General features: G+C 32.6%; 2 protein-coding genes across 2 annotated transcripts; one reads left to right on the plus strand and one right to left on the minus strand.

The window, feature by feature from the left end:
* Positions 1-1,771: 1,771 nt before the first annotated feature.
* Positions 1,772-4,171, plus strand: LOC139480836 (uncharacterized). Its single transcript, XM_071263739.1, has 2 exons — positions 1,772-1,913; positions 2,645-4,171. The coding sequence occupies exons 1-2, from the start codon at positions 1,788-1,790 to the stop codon at positions 4,001-4,003; spliced, it is 1,485 nt and encodes a 494-aa protein (XP_071119840.1). The 5' UTR covers positions 1,772-1,787; the 3' UTR covers positions 4,004-4,171.
* Positions 4,172-5,453: 1,282 nt separating this feature from the next.
* LOC139480847 (uncharacterized) lies at positions 5,454-9,782 on the minus strand. Its single transcript, XM_071263751.1, has 2 exons — positions 9,366-9,782; positions 5,454-7,341 (listed from the first exon to the last, which is right to left on the minus strand). Exon 2 carries the CDS (start codon positions 6,924-6,926, stop codon positions 5,601-5,603), a length of 1,326 nt encoding a protein of 441 aa, XP_071119852.1. The 5' UTR covers positions 6,927-7,341; positions 9,366-9,782; the 3' UTR covers positions 5,454-5,600.
* Positions 9,783-18,145: the final 8,363 nt, after the last annotated feature.

Consider the following 18,145-nt stretch of genomic DNA (forward strand, 5'->3'; position numbering starts at 1 on the left):
TCTGAATAAATTGAACTTTAAAATAAGATAGGAAGGTGTTAATATGAGAAAGTTTTATCATATTTTGATGCTTTTTGGGGTCAAATACCATGCCGTCAATTTTGTAAATTTGTGATTTTTCTCCAATTTAAGAACAAAATCCATATTATTTCATTTTTTTTTGGTTATAAATGATTGAAAAAATACATATCTAAGACATTTGAAAAGACAAAAAATATATGGGATGTACATGATTCTTGTAAAACCTTTTTTTGTACCTCTCACCCATTTTCTCAAAATTTTGGCTAAAAAGACTGACTTGATTGGTCGTAAAATTTGAAAACTGGATTACTCAAAAACTATTCATTGTAAATATACAATTTTTCCACAGAGTTATGTTTAATTATAATGTTTTTTAAATTCATTGATATTTTCTACTTGTTTCACATATTTTGGGATTAATTCCAGAACGAGATTTCAACGAGACTGAAACGTCAGAAGAATACATCCTTACAGGGTAATTTAAAATTACGAGAACGAAGAAAGATATTATGGCAAATAACTAGACGAAGGTTCAATATAGTATCCCAAAACTTAGCAGGTATAGTAGTTTATCAATGGACAAAGGTGTGAACAACTACCAATCAATATACGCATTCAACAATCAGATGCACTCATTCCGTTGAGTAAGCAATAAAATGGACCGATATGATCAAATGCAGAACCATTCAGAAGTTAAAACTAAACGGCCTGCTTTAAACTCAACAAGAAAAATGGCAGATAACAATAAACTGCAACTGCTATATTTTGGCCACGAGCATCACTGACGAGACATGTATTGTCGAAATGCGCATCTGGTGCAGGAAAATTGTTACCGTTAACTTTATTACAGGTTCCTGGTTAGTACAGGCACAAAAAGAATATGGAACAGTTAAACATGTTTGTTAGCGCTCAACCCTCTCCTTAACCTGCGACAATAGTGTAATAACACTTCATTGGAACAAAATGTAATACTCAGTTGTAAAAATGTTGTCTTGTGTACTATTGTTTGCATGTCTCTTTTTTACATATTACTGTAAGATGTGTAAGCTAGTTCAAAGCACTATCATGTGCAATTCCCAAAAAAGTAATGACTGCATGTAAGATCAACTGTTGAAAACTAGATTACAATACATGTGTTAGTCGTTTTCAGTTATTAAAAACAAGTCTTTATGAGAATCAATATAGACAATTTTTAAAAATCATATTATAGAAATTCAATAATGCAAAACTTATTGCATGTAAGATTGATTTAACTCAAATGAACAATAAGTATGACAGGGTTCATACTCTATGAAAATCAAAAATTAAGCACATTGAAATTGTACTTTTGCCAAATACCTTTTCATATGCGTATTAATGAATACGCTATGTCTTCTCTGTGAATCTTTATATTAGAGTCTATTATTCTTACCTTTATTTTTTTTTAACATCACTATGAATCCCTTATATATACCTGCATGTTTGTTAAAGCAAAATACTCACAAAATCTTCGAGTAGTCCATGCCTATTAACTTTAAATCAAATTCCACTGCCACATCCCCCTTTTCGAACAATAAAAAAAAATATACAGGGATGATAAAATATTCAAGTAGGTTAAATTTCAGTTATGGATAATTTGATAGTTGTTTCATTCACAATCACATCTCTATACCTATATATGCAAGCAAAGCAAACATTTTAAATAACTGTACTAAATTTAGGACAAATATTAAAGTTTAAGTTTTAGGACGACACATTTTTTTTATTTTCAATGTTTACAACATTCGATGATCGTCATTGGATATAACACTCCTACGGTTTATATACGTAATCATGGGGAAAACTTATCACCTACAAGTACAACTTCCAAATTTTTTAGAGGCGATTCAGTGTCTTCAGTACATACTGAAAATGTAAGTTAACATAGACTATTCTTAAATCCAATATGACTTCACACACAAATAATCATACAGCTATATATGTATTCATTTGTTAAATGAAGTCAGTCGATTGTTTTTATTCCTTTAGATCGGATACCGTGTTGACGTCATTATCTAGATGACATGTTATAGTTCTAATATATATAACGAGATATATAATAGACACTTTTTTGAACGAATACATTAAGACAATACTGTGATAACATTGAAATATACAACTGAGGATGATTCAAGGGGTACTACCCACTTTGACTGAGAAATATATATTATTAAAAATCGTGAAAACAAAATTTCGCATCATTACACTCAATAGTTATTCTTCGTTTTAAGGAATTTTGCCTGTTTACAAAATAAACTATATGTTACTACTAAGCATTTTTTGTTATCAAAACAAAGTGATATCAAATACAAATATACTAGTAGAACAATAAATTTTGAGACTGTCATCAAAGTGAGAGGGTTAGCGCTATAAAACCAGGTTTAATCCACCATTTTCTACATTTGAAAATGCCTGTACCAAGTCAGGAATATGACAGTTCTTGTCCATTCGTTTTTGATGCGTTTTGTTATTTGATTTTGCCATGTGATTATGGATTTTCCGAATTGATTTTCCTCTAAGTTCAGTATTTTTGTGATTTTACTTTTTATATTAAGGAACACTATTTTGTATCTAAACTAAAGGATGTAGTATCTTATTATTTCAGAAATTATCAGTGAATATGGCAAACAGACAAAAGTTTCAAGATGGAGCAATTGTTATGACATCTTTAGAGCTGGATGGGTTTCTTTTGTTTATTTCAAGGCTCACTACAAATAATGATCTAATGAAGTTTTCAGAAGCTTTATCTTCTGATCCTTTACATCTTGATGTAATATTACCAAAGATAAAAAATGCAATGGATGCTGAAACAATGCTTGTTGATACTATTTTGTCTAAACTAACCCTTTCGGAGATTGTTGCTACACTGTACAATAGCAAATATAGCTATTTGGCAGAAATATTGTTCTGTTGTTATCAACAATGTCAGCAGAAAGCATCTATAATCCGTATGAACAAGACACAAACAGAAAACCGAAGAAAAATAAGTTTATATTTCAGAGATATCAAGAAACTTGTACATGATATAGCATTTAAAAATCCACATGCAGATGTTAACAGACTCAGTAATATAATGAAACTAAATATTGAAAGAGAAACAAATCCTGTTCGAAAGATGTATCTCTGTGACAAATATACTGCTCTAAAAGCAGCTGAAATGGACGCTTTAATCAATATCACTGGACGTGTATCCCCTGATCATGAAGGCTATGTTGAAATGGAATCTTTTATAAATAGAACATCTGCTCCATCTATTTCCCAAGTTATACTTTATGGTCGTAAAGGAGACGTTCTCTCAACAGATGGTCGTTTTAAAGAAGGCGAGGATTTACTAAGAGCCGCTTACGTGGCAGCCGATAACAGTCTTCCGTGTGTCGAAATAACAGACATGATATACAAAAATGTTGTTTTTAAGTTGTCTCAATTTGAACAATCTCCAACTGAAGAACTGCAAAAATCTTTATTTCTGGAAGCCAGTCGGGGAATTTGGTCTTTAAATGATGAATCAGAAGACATGAGAATATTTTGGAAACGTTTGTTTATTCTGAGAATGTCATTTTGTTTGTTAGGGATAGGCAAACTTTGTGATATGATTGATAGCTATGTGCCATCTACAAAATCCATTGCAGAGGCAGAACGACTTTTAGAATGTGACGATTTAAAAGATATGGAGCATAGACGAATGATGTTTTATCATATTGCCAAATCTCGACTTCATCAATGGAAAAGCAATGTAAATGAGTCTAAAACATGTCTCCAAATGGCACGAATACTTGCAAAAGAAGGAAATTACGCCGAAGACAAAGCTCTAGAAAAATATCAAGAGACAATAGGATCTTTACAAGAAAGATCGTATACACCTGAATGCAGTTCTTTTGATTCTGTTACTGAGACATCACAAATTGTTGATGATGTGCCATCAGTAACAATAAGCTTTAATTCTTTAGAATTTATTAGTGATTAACGGAACTGGAACATGATTATACTAGTATTCTATGAGTTTTGTAAATTTTTAAGAGTTTTAAATTGTTGACATTTTATAGAGTAAGTATTTAAATCATGACATAAAACATGCGACTGCATACATGTTTAAGGAATGTGATACGGACATGATCTAAAAATATCGAATGATACTCATTCTTTAAGCGTAAAAAAATACAGCCGGTAAATACGGATTAACAAAAAATAAAGTCACAGAAATTCGGAACTTCGAGGAAAATTCAAAACGGACAGTCCCTAATCAAATGGCAAAATCAAAAGTTCCAATTCATCAAACAAATGGAAAACAACTGTCATATTCTGGCTTTTTACAGGCATTTCCTTATGTAAAAAATGATGAATTAAATCTGGTTTAATAGCTAGCTAAACCTCTCACTTGTATGACAGTCGCATCAAATTCCTTTACATTGACAACGATGTGTGAACAAAAAAAACAGACGTAATATATAAAAATGTCAAAAATAGGGCTACAGCAGTCGACATTGTGTTATAATCCTAATCATTATAAGAACAAACAAATATGTAACGAAGAAGCACAAAAAGGCACATAGACAATACACAATTGTTGAAACAGTTAGATACGCTACGTTAATAAAAAAAAAAAACAAAAAAAAACCCAGAATTTAAAAACCTTTACAAAATGGCAAAATCAAAAGCCCAAACACATCAAATGAATAGAAAACAACTGCCATATTTCCGACTTGATACAGGCATTTCCATAGGAAGAAAATGGTGGATTACACCTACTGTTGTAGCTAGCTAAATAAAGGCAACAGTAGTATACCGCTATTCAACAGTGATAAATCAATTAAGAGAGAAAAATCCGGGTTACAAACTAAAACAGAGGGAAAACAAAGGAAGAACTGGAAAACTGATGTGCAACAAAAAGAAACGCCGACATATATAGAAACGAACTTTTTGACGACTAATATCCAAACAGTACATTCTCAAAGCCAAAAAGTAGTAGAATATTTTAATATTCATTAATTTCACTTTAAAAAAAAATGATGATTATTATATCGGTCACCATTTTGAATGGGTTGACAGATACGATGTTCTGGTGTCTCAACTCACAAGCAACTTTTTTTCGAAGTCATAAATATTTAGATAAACTCTTGACGGATACAAAAATTTAAGTTGTGCGGTTTTTGTCTACAAAAGACTCACCATTGAAGTTCAAAATAAAGAAGCTGAACAGTCGTCTGATCTTTAAATTAACTAATTATATCATATTTCCGATTGTGCCCTTTTTTTTTTACTGAATTAGGATTTGTAAATGCAGTATATAGTTCTCTACACTGTTTGAAAAGACTTTGACATATATAAATTTATTATAGTGTGGACTAATGATAATTTGATATCGGTAAACTATTGATACGTTTACGCATATAGTTTATAATTTTTATATATCGGCCGTTAATATGCGTTCTGCAGTTCATTAATATTCTAATTTCAAAAACAAATTATCAATCTTAAAAGCAAACTATGATGAAAAAATATGAATGTGTTATTGTTACATGTGATTATTCATCATTGTGTTTTCAAAGTTTCCAATTTTGAAATTATTCGAGCAATCTTTCAGATGATGAAAAGTGCAAATGTTCCAACGAAGAATCATCGTGAGATTCTGGGGATGCTTCGGTTTGGCTGGATACCACATTTGAAGATTGAACAGAAATATCAAATATAGCATGTCGAGCATCCGTATTACCCAATCCCGGTTCAGTTGCATTTTCTTGTAAAGAGAGTAGATTTAGATGTTCCATGCTGTCGCTTGTAGATGTTTCCGGGGAAAGTGAGCTAAGGTCACTACCTAAAGGAGACTGTGGATCGAGATGCTCTAAGCTTATGTTTGATTGGGTATCACTTACCGTCCTTAATATTTCAAAATGCACACTTCTGCTTGATTGACATTTGCTGTCGTTGTTTGATGAAAAACACGTTTTTTGATCTGTTGAATCCTCTAGTGACGAGGGCAAAATTGAAGACCTTAAACTCAAAACAAGACTATTTTGTTCTTCTGTTCTATGTACGTGTCGGTGACGCTCATAAATATGTGTTTTCCATGGATTCTTTTTAAGGAGAATTTCATAATCTGCAAGTGCTCTGTCCTCTGCATACTTTCCCTCTTTTGCTAGTTCCCTGGCTATTTGTAAATATTTCATTGCAGCTTCCATGTTACCTTTCCATTCTTCAAGTCTAGCTTTTGCAACTGCAATAAACATTTGTCTCCGATGTTCTAGATCTTTCAGGGGATCGAGTTTTAGTAAACGTTCAGCTTCTACAATAGATTGCATGCTTGGTACATAATTCTGTATAATATCACAAAACTTTCCGATACCAAGATGAGCAAATGCCATTCGTAAAAGAAAAAGTTTCGTCCAAAATAATCGCAAGTCTTCTGATTGGTCTCGTAGTGTCCAAAGTCCTTGATCGGCTTCAAACAAAATTGATTTTCGTAGTTTTTCGTCATGGGGATTTTTCTCAAATTTCGATAGCTTTACAACCACATTTTTATATAACATATCTGTCACTTCTACACATGAACAACTGGTGTACGCACTTACTAATGCTTGTCGCATAAAATCTTCCGCTTCTTCAAAGTCGCCGATTGTCGAAAGAACATCTGATTGTCTTCCATACAGAATTACTTCTGAAAGTGCGGGGTTTGATGTACTTGAAACATATCGTTTCATTTCCAAATACCCTGGATGATCTTTGCTGACTATTCCTGCAATGTTTGTGAGTGAGTCCATTTCTGCAGCTTTCAATGCAACATACTTATCACATGCATACATCTTTTGCACGGGATCGTTGATATCAAGAATTAATTTCTTAATTTTCTCTCCTAAATTATGAACAGTAGAAAGCGAGTTTTTAAATACCATTGCATGAACTTGTTGTTTGATATTCTTAAAGTATTCTCCAATCTTACGTCTATTACTAGTGTCTGCTCGATTTGTTTCGACTTTCTTCGTGACAAAGGAATAATTCTTTGGCAAGATTCCTTAAACCATTATCATATAACACTTGTATAAGATGTTTAAGGTTGCAGTTCTTTGTTGTCTCGTTAACTAGCGCTTCGCACATAAATCTACGGGGAGAATGATTTCTTTGCATCAGAAGAATTTCTTGGTAAAAGGGTTCGTCTATTATGCAGTTTTTTCTAAGAACCTCTGCCATTGGGATAGGATAAATGTCGTCTACAAACTTCGCACCAAATTTCTTTACAGCATTTATTTCTAGCATATCCATCTCTATGCGCCCTACACCAATGCGTCGTTGAGACTGCATGGCGGTTGTCTGAAATAAACAGATAATGAAACTCTTCGTTATATTTTTTCAATTTACTACCAATTACAAGCATTTTTTGTTGACTTCTTTGTTTACCCAATTTAGTCCATATAAAGAAATTATATATATATATATCTATGTTTCAGGTATTAGGTTCAGCAAGCTTGTTTCATAACCAGGTTAAGCCGACCATTTTCTTCAGAAATGCTTGTGACAATTCAAGTATATGACAGTATTTTTCGCTTCGTTTGGTGATACAGACTAATTTTATACTGTTGTCTTAAAATGATTTTCAACAACAGACATTCTCATTATATGTATTATAAACACAAACAAATACTATGAAGATTGCAATCTAATTTTGAAAAAAAATCAGGCAAGTTGACTTCAATTGAATGCATGTTCTATCTGCCTAAGTGTTTGGCGGAGTTCTTCATAGCTAAGTCTTTAGTTTTCTACATAGGATTGTATGAACTTATTATCCTATGAAAAGATTTTGTACAAATACACCGATTTGTTCTCATATGAAGCAGAATTCATACAAAATCTTTTCAAAGACACAAACAAAGAAAAAAGACGGTAATTTTTTTTTAATCATGCCTTTCATTTATACACCCCGTTATTGTTTTATTGTCCTTTAATCATTTTTTTGTATTCTTGTCTTTCATTTTTGCTAATATGCTATATCTATATGCCTTTTTGTGTTTCATTGTTACAGATGCCGTGGCTCGGTACTGTTACATCCCGTCATTGTGTGTTGGTAAATTTTTGTAATCTGTCTTTCATTTTTGCTAAGTGCTTTATCTATATGCCTTTTTAGTGTTTCTTGTTTTAATAGTAATTAAGATTATAACACAATGTTGACTGCTGTACCCCAATTTTTGACATTTTTACCTATTGTGTCTATTTGTTTTGTTCACACATCGTTGTCAATGCAATAAAATTTTATGCAACTGTCATACAAGTGAGTGGTTAAGCTAGCTGTAAAACCAGGTTAAGTCCACCTTTTTGTAGATAAGAAAATAAAATTGAGAATGGAAATTGGGAATGTGTCAAAGAGACAACAACCCGACCATGGAACAGACAACAGTAGGAGGTAACCAAAAGGTCTTCAATGCAGCGAGAAACTCGAGCACCCGGAGGCGTCATCTAGCTGGCCCCTAAACAAATATATATACTAGTTCAGTGATAATGGACGTCATACTGAACTCCAAATAATACACAAGAAACAAACATTAAAAATCATAAAAGACTAACAAAGGCCAAGGGCTCCTGACTTGTTACAGGCCTCAATTAAACTATGTCTATTAATATCAGGCACAATCCCTCCCGTTAGAGGTTTAGTATTATACCATCATTAAATATAATAGAAGAACATAACCCGTGTCATGCCAACTCAAAATGCCTTTACCAAGTCAGCAATATGACAGTTGTTATCAATTCGTTTGATGTGTTTGTGCTTTTGATTTTTCCATTTGATTAGAGACTTTCGGTTTTGAATTTTCCTCGGAGTTCGGGTTTTTTTTTTATCTTACTTTTTAAGGAGTTTCAAAAATAATTCCACTAGATCACAAAGAAGAAAAAAGGCAAAAATCAAAAATAGGAAAGGGCCGACATATAAGATTATTGGATCTCTTTCAAATCAAAAGTGAACAAATTATGGTCAATAATCCTGTTTGTCTCACACAGATGGGTGCAGGGTAGACATATCTCCCGATTGACATATAGTAAGGTATCACTTAGAGAGTGATTTATAGAAATATATGAAAGTAAAAAATGCGTAGTATATGTCGATGAAAACTCATCGGATAACAGGCTGTTATTTGGTACGCCGCCAAGCACTTGTCGCCCCTTGAGTGGAAAATTTATAACGCGCATTTAATAGAGACTTTAACAGACCGGTCACCCAAACCAAATTCCCTAAATAAAAAATACACTGTAACTAAATTTAGACAACCATTTTACAAAGCAATCTTTACTTTTATATTATTTTTGTGCAGGATACTGTGGGTGCATATTATCATGATACTTACCAAGTCGTTTTTTTATACTTCTATATATTTGTCAATATGTGATTTATACATCCTTGTGTAATATATGTTCCAGTCAATCCATTCAGTCACAATGAAGAATATTGAACTGTACATGGTATGTTAAAGGAAGTATATTATACTTCCAATCGATTTATTTTTGTTTTTGCTTAAATGGCCTTGATTTGACCTGATTATATTTTAAAATAAAACCAGCGCACTCGGTCAAAACATTCACATGTAATAGATTGAAGTAGCATGCATATGCGTTAACATGCATTTCCTTTACCAGGAAAAATAAACAGAGTTGAAAAACGACAAACACAAAAACATTATCTCCATATATGGAAATACTCTTTAAATCAAAGACAATAAAATTATCTCTGAACAATTGTATACGTTAATATCACTATCAAAAGCAAAAACAATATAATGTAATAATTTTCTATACACTTAAATTTAATTTTTTAAATGATAAAATATGTATGTTGCTTGTTATTATTGAGTTCGGAAACAATATTAATGTCTAGATACGTTTTTGAAGTTTATACAGATGGACAATTCAAAACAAAGACCTATGACAAGCTCATATATTTCTATATTTGTCTTCGTGTTATAAGGTAGTTAAATACTGTCTTTTTCCATAATTAGAAAAATCATATAACAATTCAAATCAGTTCATTAGATTAAGTTAAAAAAAAAGAAAACAACACGTTATATAGATTGCATGCGTCCGAGGCGCATTTCTAGATTTCTCTGCATCAGGAACGCACAAAGCCAAATATGTGAAAGGTGTGAGCCAAAGATACATAAGAACCGAAACAATAGATGAGCTTGATGACCAAAAATAATCTACACCCTTCCAAAAATATCAAATTAAGGCCGAGAAGATCAATCTAACAAATATATAAACACATTAGTAGTCGTCATTTTCAATTAACAAACGTTTGTAGATTATTTATTAAGATACGAAGACAAAATAGAATTTACGAGTCTACTCAACCAATACTGAGTAGCAGAAAATCAATTTTACTCATGAAAAGTATTTACTTAATAGATGTTATTTTTTCTGAGCAAACGTATATATATAATATATATATAAGTACGTCTGAGCCAGTGACAACTCTACAACAGATTTATCCATCGGATCACCAACAGTGATGGTGATACATGGCTGTGTACATTATGTATATACAACTCGTCTAAACATCAACCCAACAATATTAGATCTGTAAATTTGCTTTCGCAAATTTTTTGTTCTTCCCTCGCCGGGATTCGAACCCATACTACTGAGATATCGTAACACCAAATCGCCTGCACTGTAGCCGTCACGCTAGACCACACGACCACCTGGGCTTCATAAAAATGAAGCTTTCGGTGGCCGGGTGTTACCTTTCCACGTCAGTTTTAATCTAGCGTCGTACTACAGTACATGATATGTAAGGCATGGAGATGTACTATATGCGCCCATTTACCTTGTATGCTATCGTAAAGAAGCTGTATCAACTTGTATGTTCAAAATAAGACCGTAGATGTAAATCAAAACTAATAGGTTGAAGAGAACTTGACGACGCTATGGAAAAGATAAGAAACAAATTCGCAAAACTCTAAATAAAAAACCCAGGCTTATCCCCACTGACCCAGCCCAATTTAGGGAGAGGTCCAATGTCACCCGGCAAGGTAAAATGATCCAGCTCCGCATACAACCCAACTCTCTCACACAGTTCAATCAGTCCACAAAATACGATGTAGAAGACTAATGACTGCTAAAAAAAATAAAACACAAATTGGGGATGATCTCCAAAATTGTTAAGACATTTCATGGTCATGGTCTGTTACACAGTGGATGCTCTGCATTTTTTACTTCCTAGATATTATGAGCATTTTACACTTGTTTCTGTTTTTTTATACATCGATACAACGGATTTTAAATTTCGAGAATTATTTTATTCCTTCAGGAAAACTGAAACCACTAAAGGTATATTAAAGCTCTGAGCATGTCTCCAAATCATTCAAGTTTTAGATTGATTTTTTTTTTAATTATCTTTATTCAACTATTCAACATTTATATACAATAGATATAATACATATATCACACCAAAATATCACAAGATAATGTGTTAGAGTATAATGCCATATATCATCAAAACAATAATAAAAAGTTAAATGCTATTCATTCTCTTGCACCAGAATATTGTTCTTTAAAAAGTGTTTCTCAAAAACATTTCTCATATATCTTGCAGGTATGTTATATAATGTTTTATAGTGAATTCTAAATAAGATCAACATTACTGTTTAAATTTTAAAGTAAATTCCTATACAATGTCTCGTTTGAGATAACATGAAATTGACAAAACTTACATTTACGCCTTCGAAAGATCCAATAACACCAAACATAAATACCTCTTCATACACTAAACGATTGATCGTCATGTTGTTTCCGCAGAAATTAGCATCGTCTAAGTTCAAGAGCTTGTGATATTTTTCAAAGGAACAGAAATAAAGTCAGTATTTTAAAATCTGTTGAAAAGAATGTTGTAAAGTCCTAATTTGCAACTGAAATTCCTTTTTTCTTACCTCAAACTTTGATGCAGAGGAGTAAAAAAACCTGTAATTGCATCCTGTATGTACTCTTCTGGTTAATATTAATATTAAGGGTATTCGATAAAAATACAGGGGATGTTATAACGTTGTTAACGTTATACTTTTGGCGACTTAAAATATGACATATTCGGAATAGATGTATGTTCCCACTGATTTAAATCATCATTTTGAAAACGTATATTGATACATGAACGAACCCCTACTATTTTAAAATTGCATTTGACTGAATTATGTAAGATTATTTGTACTCAATTTCACGAGAGAGAAAATCTGATGAATATTTTTTTTTAAATTAGATATTTATTTGCAGCAAAAATCGTTTTTACCCCTTAAATCATAAAAACTAGATAGATATGAAACACACAAATTCAGAGTATACAAATGTATACAAAATATTCCATATAATTTTCTTTTTATTTTTTTTTATATATGATTACACGTTCATATCTATTTCAATGATGTTCTGTTACTCAATTAACCACATGCCAACGAACATTTGCACTTCATATATCCCGATGAACTTAGAACTCGAATACAACGAAAGTAAAATTTTGCTCTGAATTATGATCTTTTCTTGAAATTGAAACAGAGGCGCAATTTTAAACTAAGACAAATGACAAACGAAGCGATTTACAATTACCCATTTTCAACTAAGAATAACTCACAAGTATCATACTCTCTTTCCCCTCGTGTGTTGTTGAATTCTCAAGTGATACGTTGGGTGCGTGAATTTTCACATTATGCAGTCTCCGTTTCAACCAAACAATAAAATTCAAAACAAAAGGTATAAAAACGTATACGGGAAATCGCCACTTTACAATGTTTACAGGTTGAACTTTATAAACACAGCTGTTTCTCAAACCACGCCTCTTTTGGGGAGATTTAGAATATTCATAGAAAATTAATTTTGTTTACATACTGGTTCCCAGTTATGCTCTCTGTGTTCCATCTCATAGAGACATAACTTGGGAAAGTTACTAGTAAATATACATGTGCATATTGTTTACATTGAAATCTGTGGTAACCCTTCATTCGAGGTAGGGGTAGTTAAGAAAATTAGTGTTAGTTTAAACTCTGAAAAGTTCAGGGCATATAAACGTTGAAAATATGCCACACAGCCCTATATTTGACCTTTGAAAAAAATTGTAGTGCATATGAACTTTCAATTCTAGGATTAGATTTTTTTCAAAACTTCATAGTAAAAGTGGTACAGTCTTAGCCGTAAAAGGAGTTCCTATGGGACATTGCATTGTCAATATTTACAGAAAGGCAACCTACAGTCATCACACGAATTAGTCTACCGTTACTAAGTGTTTGTAAGAATTCGCGAACGGTACGTATCTTTTTATTGGTGTCAAATTTTAACAAACCAGAAAAGTGTTTCTGTTTGAGTATAGATTCGCATTGCGGTTGGTACATGCTTAGCAGAATGTTCTTATCTCGTCGAAACATCTGGTTTCGTTTGGAATATATGTGAATCTTCCATCATTTTTCTCTTAGCTTGTTCATTCAAAATGGGGTTACGGGTGTTTAACATCGACAAACCGCTGGTGTCTCCTAAAAACCAGTATGCTTCAATCTTCTCTTTTCACCTTGATTTATCTTCGTAATAGATGATAGATATGATCATCGTTAAACTACTGTTGCTTTAATTTACATAAGCCACACTACTTGAAAAACCAAGTACAAGACATGTTGCAAGATGACTTCTTAAAGAGAGGAGAAAGATACCAACGGGAAATTCCAATCATTTCCAAGTCAAAAACAAGCACACCACATAAAACGAAAATCGACGAAAAGAAAAACAACAATTCACAAAACACAATACAGACAAAATAAAGACTGAACAAAACGAACCCCACCAAAAACTAAGGGTGTTCTCATGTGCTCTGTAGGGTAAGCATATCCTGCTCCACATGAGCACCCGTTGTGAATTTAATCAATTTCAAGCTGATTTTCACAATTTATTCTAACTTACGTTTTGCTATTACATCACTGTCACAGGTTAGATTTCAGCACTCAAAAACATGTTGACCTCAGATGTTCATCAAGTCGAATTTTATCACAGTATTTGAATATTTAAATGTTTGATATTGAATAAGGTAAATAAAGGAGGAAGTTTATCACATTCTCAGCGCACAAGTATTTTGATTGTGCTGTCTTTAGAGGGCGATAGTTTGTCATTGGATAATTATTTTTTTTTTTTTATTAAATGTTGATTTAAAATTATGCGTGTTGTACGTGTACAACGCTTTAAAAACAAACTATGAAACATCATTATAAATGAAGATCAACATGTGCATATTTGAATCTATTCATTGGCTTTATTTTTGGGACATATTCAAGGCAGTATTGCTATTTGCTTATGTAAAACACAAATGAGATTGAAGGGACAATAGTGTTTGTTAAGTTGACGAAAGCTTTTGATTCATGTTAATCATTTTGGATTAAACGAGTCGTTTATAAACTCGGTAAAACTGATACGTTTAGTTTCAAGCTTGTGTTAAATATTAGATGGATTAAAGAATTTTTGCCAGAACCGCAGACAAATACGTCAAGAATCTCACGCCTCCCTTTGTCTTATTGTTTTGTCTTTGGATGTAAGACTATGAAACTACAGATATATTAAGGATTGATAGTTTAACTAGATTGAAAACATTAAATTCTATCAATAAACTGACAAGGCAGCATTTTAAAGAAATAAAGAAAAGCATCTATGAAAGAAGTTTCATTCATTTGTAACATCTACTGACTCTGTAGACTTAAAAAAAAACCTAAATATAACAGACGGTACATGGAAAAGCAAACTGAAAAATAGTGATAATGAAACAGTCAAACGCATTAGGGATATTATAATTTGGTCATAAATTAAGGCGGTAGTAGTTTATCGATGATGATTCAGAGAATAACCATTTAACGTCAAGGGGGTTTAAAAAATATATTCTGAACCAAAAATTGATGTGAAAAAACTATTGGGGTCATCCCGATTTTCCCTTCACCTTACATTGTAAAAACAAAGAAAAAAAACAATTTGATTGATAGCGTCGAAAACTAAAAAAAAATGTTCTGACTCAGACGAAAACAATACCACCCACCCAAACCACCTTGCATTTAAAAGGTTGTTCCCTTAGGGCAAGACAAATAAAGGGAATTTCATGATCTCCAAAAAGAATCGAGAGCGGCGCGTCAACAGGATTAGTACCGAGCCACACCAAAAAGGATATTACCAAATATTTTACAATACAGTAAAGGTTAATAATATACAAGAGAACACTATTTAACACGTAATTGAGATGATAGATAACGCCAGTACCTAGAATCGACACGTCAAGACCATCTTGTATTATTTGTAGGTTGATACGGAAAATTTATCAACAAGGTCTTGGTATCTTCCGCTGAACTTTTTTTTAAAGAGCGAGAAGTTTGTTTACATAACCCTGGTTCTTCAACTTTCTATTGGTGACGTATTGTAAAGTCTTAGTAGCAGCTCAAAGCTCTTGAATACCGAATGAGTTGGGAAATGTTTATCCCGTATGCAGATGAAGTTCGTATATTGCTTCTTCGCTGGAGAAATTGATAATTTCAACATTAAGATTGTCTCGATTATCATTGATTCTGGTACTGAGATGACCGGTAATGTCAAATTAGAGGTAAAAGTCTAAAAATGAGTTGGAGGAAGCCGTGTCTGTTGTTTCTTTAATTTCTGAATGTGTAAGCGTAATTTTTTATTTTCTTACACAATAATTTAGCTTGCATATGACTTCAGTGATCAGATTTTTTTAGAAGAAGGAAACTGTATCCTGTAATGCAATTGGTTGTCATTTTATCAGATGTTATACATGACCAGAAAAAATAGAAGGATAGTACATGTACAATTCGAGATATACCCGGTTTTCATGAAGTTACTCATAAGGTAAAATATCAAGTAAGCTGTGAAAATTGCAAATTTTGCTTGAATAGATAGGGAATTTGAATTGACGGTCAGACTCCATATAACTCACAGAACAATGATATACAATGGCAGTAGTATACAGCTGTTCAATACATATACAACAAAATATATATACTGGTCAAATCTTGATCCGCGTAGGCTTCTCACATTGACAGAGGTCCCATTTAAACACAGTATATTCACCACTAGAATGCATATAACTTGTAATGCACCAATATGCAGCCAGTCCTAAAGTAAACACATAAATCTAAAGCTATTATCGGCAATCATGGTTCGGCACCTTCCTTAATGACAACTATAGATAATGATGACCAACAGAACCAGATTAAACTGAATATGTTTTGGTACCAATCACTAAGCAATTATCAGCTATGGTATGGTTCAGGACCAACTGGACACCGTGTCCACTACGAACACATGCCTTTTTTGTCACTTTTCTCCATTCATATTTTATCTGCATCAAAACATTGTACGTTAGATATAAAGTAATTCCCATAATAACCTCCTGTAAAAAATGACAAACAAAAAGGCATATAGACAAAGCACATTGGAAAAAAGCGAAAGACAAGAGTACAAATGGCAATAGTACAATAACATAATGTCTGAATGTACAAGTACCGAGTCACGTCAAATGGATACTGTAAAAACCATTAATATAGACTAAGGTATAGGTTTAAAAGTCATTTGTAAAATTATGTGCCGAATTGTGCAGTAAATCCTAATTAGTTATCAAAGGAACCAGGATTTTAAATTAATACATCAGACGCGCGTTTCGTCTACATAAGACTCATCAGTGACGCACAGATCAAAAAAGTTATAAAGCCAAACAAGTACAAAGTTGAAGAGCATTGAGGACCCAAAATTCCAAAAAGTTGTGCCAAAAACGGCTAAGGTAATCTACTCCGGGGATAAAAAAAGTCCTTAGTTTTTCGAAAAATTCAAAGTTTTGTAACAGGAAATTTATGAAAATGACCATGTAATTGATATTCATGTCAACACCGAAGTGCTGACTACTGGGCTGGTGATACCCTCGGGGACGAAACGTCCACCAGCAGTGTCATCGACATAGTGGTGTAAATAATGGTCTAAAAGTGTTTCAACGTTTATATATATTCATTACCAAATTTGATTTTATAAGCAGTTGTTATTGTTTCTGTTGATAATTTATCGCATTTTTTTTTTATCAAGTACTGAGTTCTATAAGATTTAATTGGTTTCTAGCATTTTTTTCCTTTTTACATTCTATAACAGAATAATTCCTGCAAGTCATCCGATGACATTTACTGGAGATGATAAAAAAAAAGAACTTAGCAAGGATTGTTATCACATTGACGTCAATTGGAATCATTTAAAAAGTACAGTAAAATGCTATATCGATTACGGCTTTAGCCAGGCTTCGAGTTATCCTGAAACTACCTACTCTAGAGGCGGAGTTATATGGATCCGACAAAATTAGAAAAAATGATGAGAGTACATACAATATGGGTCTCTTTTCTCTTGCAATAGTATAAAAACGTTTGGATTTTTTTTTTATCTTTACACAAGCATTCCTGGTTCCAATCTAAGGACAAATTGATACAGTTTTATTTAATAAAAGTGGCCAATATCTTCTTGAAGGGAGAGATAAACTGTGCTTTGTAAAACAAAAAGAAAAAGAAAAAATGCAAACTCTGATCGGAACTACAAATTGTCCGAAACTGACAATATGAAGATGTTTAATTTCTTGACTGAAAACATAATTATGTGTTACCTTTTGCATTTCCTATTAATGATTTTCTTGATAAAGGATTACTGCTTACAAAACAAAAATCATCATAGATACCAGGATAAATTTTGTATCTTCGCCAGACGCGCGCCTCGTCCACAAAAGACTCATCAGTGACGCTCGAATCTAAAAAAGTAATCTATTAAACCAAAAGTTCCTAGTGGTAAAGTTGAAGTCATCCCGTTATATTCTGAGCAACAAGCATGTCCTCTATTCGTTGAAAGTGACATACAGAATAAAAAAATATTCCTCGGCTTAGTACTAACATTAGCAATACGAAAGGTGTCACATTTAGAGCATGCTCATTGTTTAGTTTTCAATGTTGTAATTGTAGACTGTTGTTTTTCTTTTTTGAGTATTCCGTTTGGTATATTTCGCCCTTTTTCAAAAATATGGCCGTTGTTATCAAATAGTCTGTTTCTATGTATGTTGGCGTTTGTTGTTTTGTTGTAGTTCATTGTT

This window comes from Mytilus edulis, chromosome 1 (assembly GCF_963676685.1).
Source record: "Mytilus edulis chromosome 1, xbMytEdul2.2, whole genome shotgun sequence".
Classification (NCBI taxonomy): Eukaryota; Metazoa; Mollusca; class Bivalvia; order Mytilida; family Mytilidae; genus Mytilus; species Mytilus edulis.